Raw genomic sequence first — 6,168 nt, 5'->3', positions numbered from 1 at the left:
AGATCAATTCTCTCGTGTGTGTATGTGTGAGTGTTTTTTTTCCTTCTTCTTTTCGCCACCCCTACTGATTTAGCTGATCGCAAATGCAGGAAAGGATCATCATCTTCACCCTCACTCACTTTGGAGGGAGATTAATTGTTCAGTAGAATACATATGGATGCATACAACACTTTAATCTTGCTGCATTTTATTCTATTGGGGGGGGGGTGCTATTTCCTGCTCGACTGGAATGTGGTGATGGCGCTCCGTATGGCGCATATCGAAGGGGATGATGTGGTGGAAGTAGGGAGTATTTGAGAAAGACGGACAGGGATGGACGAACAGACGGACGGAGGAGGGCTTCTGTGTCTGTTTCTATTGCGTCCTCTTCTTTCTTTCTTTCTTTCTTTCTTTGTTCCTTTCTTGCTGTGCTGCTAACTCCTCCTTCATCTCCTCCATTCCATGCCGTCTCGTCTCGTCTCGCGAAGGGTAGCCTGGTACCAACCAGTGGGAGAGAGGGAGTCTCACCGTCATTATCATCCCCCCGCCCCTTCTTTCCCCCTGAGTAGTTCATGTCAATCTGCCTGGCGCACACCAATCAAACATTCTCTGAACTGCCTTCCTTCTCCGCATCTCGTCACCGAGCCAAACAGCGTCATTGCGATCAAAGCATTGATTGTCCTCTCAGGCCCATTCCATTGCTTCCATCATGGACGCCGCTGCACTGGCTCCCCCTCCTGTTGGTGGAAATGCAGGCCCTGATTCATCTCCGCCACGCTCCCCTGCACTGAAACCCTGGGATCAGCACGGCGGTGTCATCAACATGCCCCGCTACCTCTATTCCTCCGACGCGGTCCCCCTCCTTCATCGTTCGGGCTTCCTCATCACGTGTGCCTATCGTAAGTAGTAATACCCCCGTTCCAACCCGTGACTCACAGTGTATCTGCTTTTCACTTTCTTTTCCCGCTGCTAATTCTCAGGAATTCTCTAGTAAATTTTTAGGGTTACATTTCGTGGCGAAAGCGTTCTAGGAGCTAACATTGCGAAAACATGGGATGACTTTGTGGAATTGCGTAGGGTAGGACGCGAGAAAAGTGCCACGAAGGAGGCGGTGGAGATTCTTCGTGAGGTTTGTGATTCGATCCTTCTTATCGACTTCAATTTCAACAGGCTGAATTGGAGGTCTATACAAAGCAAAGTGAGGCTATTGTAGTCATGATCTGATGTTTTCACGTCACCGATTTCTGGTTGCTTTATCGCGTGATCCTTTTACACTAAAATATGAATTGTGAAAATTCTTTCTCCTCTAGTTCTCCGTTTTATTTATTGATTAAGGATCAGAATGAAAATTTGACAGTTTCTCGATTTTACCAAACCTAACGGAGGTGCGAAACGTGCGAGAACTGAATCGTATTCGGGCTCGACACAACAGAACTCGCTAGGGTTAACCAAGATTGAAGCGCAGTTACGCTCTCCAGAAGAGAGAGATACCAAGGTTGCTGAAGTGGAAAGACAATCTTCATCAACGGGGATTACGGGAAAATTGGATGGCTCAAATACAGATGAGGGATCTCCAACTGCTATGGAAAAGAATGGATTTGGAATGGACCATGCTGAAACTTTTACGTTGAGCGACAGGGATACTGGATTAGGTTGCAGCTCAGCTCCTGATATGAAAGGAGAGTTTCGTTTAGTGAAGCTTGCAAGGAATGGTATGGTCTACATATCAATTCCTTGCCGCTCAGCTGAAGACCTTTTCACGTCCTTCATCAAAATAATCAATGATTTTCACTCAAGAACAAGAGCCGCACCCAGGTCACTCCATCATGTCTCATCTTTGCCTTGGGTTTAAGTAATCTAGACCTTTTTGGGCTTCTTCGAACAAGTGTCACCATTTCTTTTTTTACAACTTAATGGTCAAGGTTCACGGGCATCAGTCAGCCGCAAATAGGCACAGCTCTGTCTTGTTACTGAATGTTTTATGGTGAAAGGTGATGCTCAAAACTGACTGAGAGTACGAATTATACACTAATTTATGTTTCAGTTTGAACTAAGCATGAATTATTTTGGTTGTGACTAGAACTCTCGTCGGGTGTCATTGAAATGTCCCAGTTTGTCATTCTGTTTAAATGTGATTTCTTGGTAAAACCATCTCACTTTTTCTCTTCCCGATTTCTATAGATGGTGTCATCGAATATTTCCTGCACAGGTCACCTGCCTTTGGACCAAGGAGGATGTGCAGAGTAATGTAATTACTTTGGTGAAGACCTTTATTAAGGGGCGTGATATTTCTAGCAGCAGTCCACTAAAGGTATAAATTCCTGTTCGTTTCTAGTCTATCTCAAATTCAGGAAGATGTTGCTGAAATGCAGAAGCGAGAAGCCAATCAACTTTGAGCATAGATGTGTCTCATTTCCCGTACGATTGTTCATCTTCTGGGAAGCTTCTAATGGAATGTTACATGCTCATTCTGGGTCTTCACAGTATGCAGTTGCCGTCAACAAACGAGGATTAGAAGATAAAGAGAAACCTGGGGTAACTACAGCATCAGTATTTGGAAAGCCCGAATGTATTCACGCGGTAGCAGAAGCTATTCAAAGTCTTACAGAATACATATCTGTGGACTTAACGAACCCTCAGGTGGTATCAAAATCTTTTTAATAGATTACGTCGTGATCTTGCTTAACTGAGACTCTGCTGTCCATTTTGTGGTATAGTATGCACTTAGGTACTCTAGCTACGAGTTTCTACTCTAGTTTGAGACGATCAAAGCTTCTAGTGTTACAAACGTGGGTAATCCATGTTGGGTTGCTATTTTAAGAATAGCCCCTCAACTTCCAGAAAACCGAAACCTGAGTACTGTGTCACCAGGTTGTCTATGAATTTCCAGTTCTGGTAGTATGCATGATAATTTCTCTATTTTAGAGTCCCCTTTCGACATCCCCGAACGAGAGGGATCTGACCAGAAGCGTAATGGATAGTTGCTGATGTAAGTTTTGGTTGCAAGTGCAGATGGTGGTTATGCTTGAATTACTTCCACTAGTACGCGTGGGGACATCTGTTTGTGCAGTATCTGTTCTTCCGCGAGAGCTTGTACTTACAAAACCGAAGTTGGTGATTCAAGCCTTGGCACCTCCCAAGAAGCAGAAGAAGTGAAATTAGTTCACGAAAGGAACAGAACAAATTTTTTTAGTGTGCCTGAACTGCTTTAATGCTCTGTTTTCTGATTGATCAGTGACCAGTCGATCGCTTATTTACCAAGTTTGCTGGTTTTTGAAATCCATATTTAAATTGTAAACGGTCACGTCCAATGACCGTTTCAGAACCTTCACATCGTCTGCAAATTCAGCCTTAGAATCTGTTCATTTCACTTCGTCAGAAACATGTTAGACTCTGCAACACTTCCACCTACAACGAATATTTTGTGGTGAATGCGTTATTGAGTATCTCCTGCCATGTCGCCATGGCAGTATGTGGTCGTCAACGGTTCTAGGTTTGTCTTGGAGTTCTAGAATGAGCTCTTTATGATGGGCGTTTACGGTGAATTTATTCGGCCTCATGTACTGTAAGGGTCATGTGATTCCTTAATTTAACTCTGGAATTATGCACATAGCATTTTGTTATAATCCTGTTTTAGAACATGGCGTACCCGGGAACGTTCTGTTGAACAACTGCTTCTCATCTGAGAAATTAGCTAATGATCTCTTGGAATCAGTTCAGAAAATGTGCTGCTCTGGACAGTCTACGATTCAGTGATTAATTCCATGCGGTATGTAAAGTGAAAGTACCTTGAATGTTTATTTAGCCTGGTGAGTCTAATGTCACAACTAATTGAAAATTCTTCTCACTATTTTGAAGCATGAAATCATGGTGAAGAAAGATATTAGGACAATGATTTTCTGTGTTATCAAAGACATCATTTTGTGTCTCTTTTTGACTTATTTGTAAGTGACTATCTAGTTCACCATGTTAATTTCTAGTGAGCAACCACCACATAATGCTCCTCCATTCTTAGTGCACTTCTGGCTCCAAGGGTACCAAAAGCATAAGAGAATATTATTTGTACAATATTTATGCATTTTATAACTCTATCAGAAATGTACAATTTTATTTTATACTTTCGATTAAAATGATAAAAGGGCTAATGAATTCATCCTAAAATTATTATTACAAAATAGTTTAAAAAATCAATATAAGAAAAAACTTGTCTAAAGTATGAAGATAGTTGTTATAGATTTTGATTGATCTTATGTTTTGAGACATCTTCAACTAGGGAGTTTGGAGTTATCTATAGTAACCTCTTAATAGACTGTACTTTTTTATCAAAAAAATATATTCTGAATTGATATTAATATTCTAAATCATTCAAATAAAAGTATGATATTGGTATTTAATAGAATTTTTCTTTATTGCTTTAATTATATTTATAAAAGGTAAATTGAAATAATAAATAAAGTTTATACAATAATGTATGCATAATGATAATGATAATATCTAAATTATACAATAATGTATGCATAATGATAATGATAATATCTAAATTATACAATAATGTATGCATAATGATAATGATAATATCTAAATTATACATAAATAATGCATAATATAAAATTATATATATATATATATATATATATATATATATATATATATATTATAGTACAAAATGAATTAATGTTTTGTTTATTTTAACATATAATTTATTTTAAATTTAAATATCTAATATATATATATATATATATATATATATAAATTATTACTTAGCCATTTGATTATCAATATTTCATGGCTATAAAAAAATTTATAAGTATCATTTTAAAATTTAAATATCTAAATATATATATCTATATATATAAGTATGTAAATTATTACTTAGCCATTTGATTATCAATATTTCATGGCTGTGACAATTTTTATAAGTATCATTAGTATCAAATAACATATATTTTTAAACCAATGAACTATTTGTTAAAAACCCCAAATATACATTATAAAGTGGAAATATTTTTTAATCATAAAATTGACTTGTTTCCATCAAAAATAACTCTAAAAATAAAAATATACTATAAAATATAAGCCTATTTGTATAAAATCTTTAGATTAAAAGATGTAATAGTTCATAATATGTCATATTTAAATATTAAAAAATTTTAAATTAAATATTTATAGATATAATAAGTTATATTTTTTATTATTTATTTATGTTAATATTAGATAATGGTTTAAAAATTCTACAATAACTTTTTATTTTCATTCACATAGAAAGGATCTATTTTTAGAAGTTATTTGCAATTAAGAGAATAATTCTTACCTGATTATTTATATTATTTAAAAAACCTTTCTAAATTCTTTATAAAATTTTATTTTTTTATAAATATTGTCTAAATGAAAGTCATATATTGCAAAAGTAAGAAATGATTTTCTTGCTTTCATATTATGAGTTAATAATTTATTTAAAATCAATCAAATAGTGTATAATTATTTTTATTAAAAATGCTATATAAGTAATATTATTGAAGATAATTTTGATTGATTTTAAATCAGTTATAAAAACATAAGAGAATTTATTTTAAAAAATAAAATAAAATAAAATAAAATTAAAAATATATATTTTAAAAATCTTTAAAAATCTATGTGTTTAATATTAAAGACATAAACCACAACAAAACTTTAAAAAGACACTATATTTTGTGTTCCTCAAAGAGAATGCATGTAAATCAAAGATAAAATAGAAAATAAATAAATAAATAAATAAATAAATAAATGCTATTACCTAATACAAAGAAAGTAGAGAGTCTTGAACTAAAACTAGAATATAAGAAAGTATTGACAAGAATGAGGAAGGCCACACTTTTGCCTCTATATATAATATCTAATGTAAGAATTACATGACAATGTTGTTTAAGCCATAAAACATATGTCCAATTTGCAAGACACATGTCTAACTTGTAAGACGAATTTTAGACATGTGCACTACATGACCATCTTGTAATACAAGTGGCCAACATGTGCAATATGTCACCAACTTGAAAGTCAAGTTTTCAACCTACCAATTACCTAAAAATACTTATAAAATCAAATCCTAGTTTAAAAAGCTTTTAAGAAGCTTTCTAATTAGATATTATTATTTAAATATACTTTTACTTACTTCTACCTAATTCTATTTAAATCTATTTTCTAAAGATATTA

General features: G+C 34.5%; 1 protein-coding gene across 1 annotated transcript; it reads left to right on the top strand.

The window, feature by feature from the left end:
• Nucleotides 1-399: 399 nt before the first annotated feature.
• On the top strand, nucleotides 400-3,310 carry LOC112287295 (uncharacterized). Its single transcript, XM_024530182.3, has 6 exons — nucleotides 400-878; nucleotides 1,062-1,108; nucleotides 1,337-1,794; nucleotides 2,161-2,290; nucleotides 2,464-2,619; nucleotides 2,992-3,310. Exons 1-6 carry the CDS (start codon nucleotides 689-691, stop codon nucleotides 3,133-3,135), a joined length of 1,125 nt encoding a protein of 374 aa, XP_024385950.1. The 5' UTR covers nucleotides 400-688; the 3' UTR covers nucleotides 3,136-3,310.
• Nucleotides 3,311-6,168: the final 2,858 nt, after the last annotated feature.

Source organism: Physcomitrium patens, chromosome 10 (genome assembly GCF_059467195.1).
Source record: "Physcomitrium patens ecotype Gransden chromosome 10, ASM5946719v1, whole genome shotgun sequence".
NCBI classification, from domain to species: Eukaryota; Viridiplantae; Streptophyta; class Bryopsida; order Funariales; family Funariaceae; genus Physcomitrium; species Physcomitrium patens.
Note: the sequence above shows the minus strand (reverse complement) of the source record. Positions and strands in the feature narration are given on the sequence as shown.

Excerpts from the sequence above, each read along its gene's own strand:
- LOC112287295 (XM_024530182.3), top strand. The coding sequence starts at position 689 with ATGGACGCCGCTGCACTGGCTCCCCCTCCTGTTGGTGGAAATGCAGGC. Across the intron at positions 1,795-2,160 it reads AGAACAAGAGCCGCACCCAG|ATGGTGTCATCGAATATTTC; the intron begins GTCACTCCATCA and ends CGATTTCTATAG. Across the intron at positions 2,291-2,463 it reads CTAGCAGCAGTCCACTAAAG|TATGCAGTTGCCGTCAACAA; the intron begins GTATAAATTCCT and ends GGGTCTTCACAG.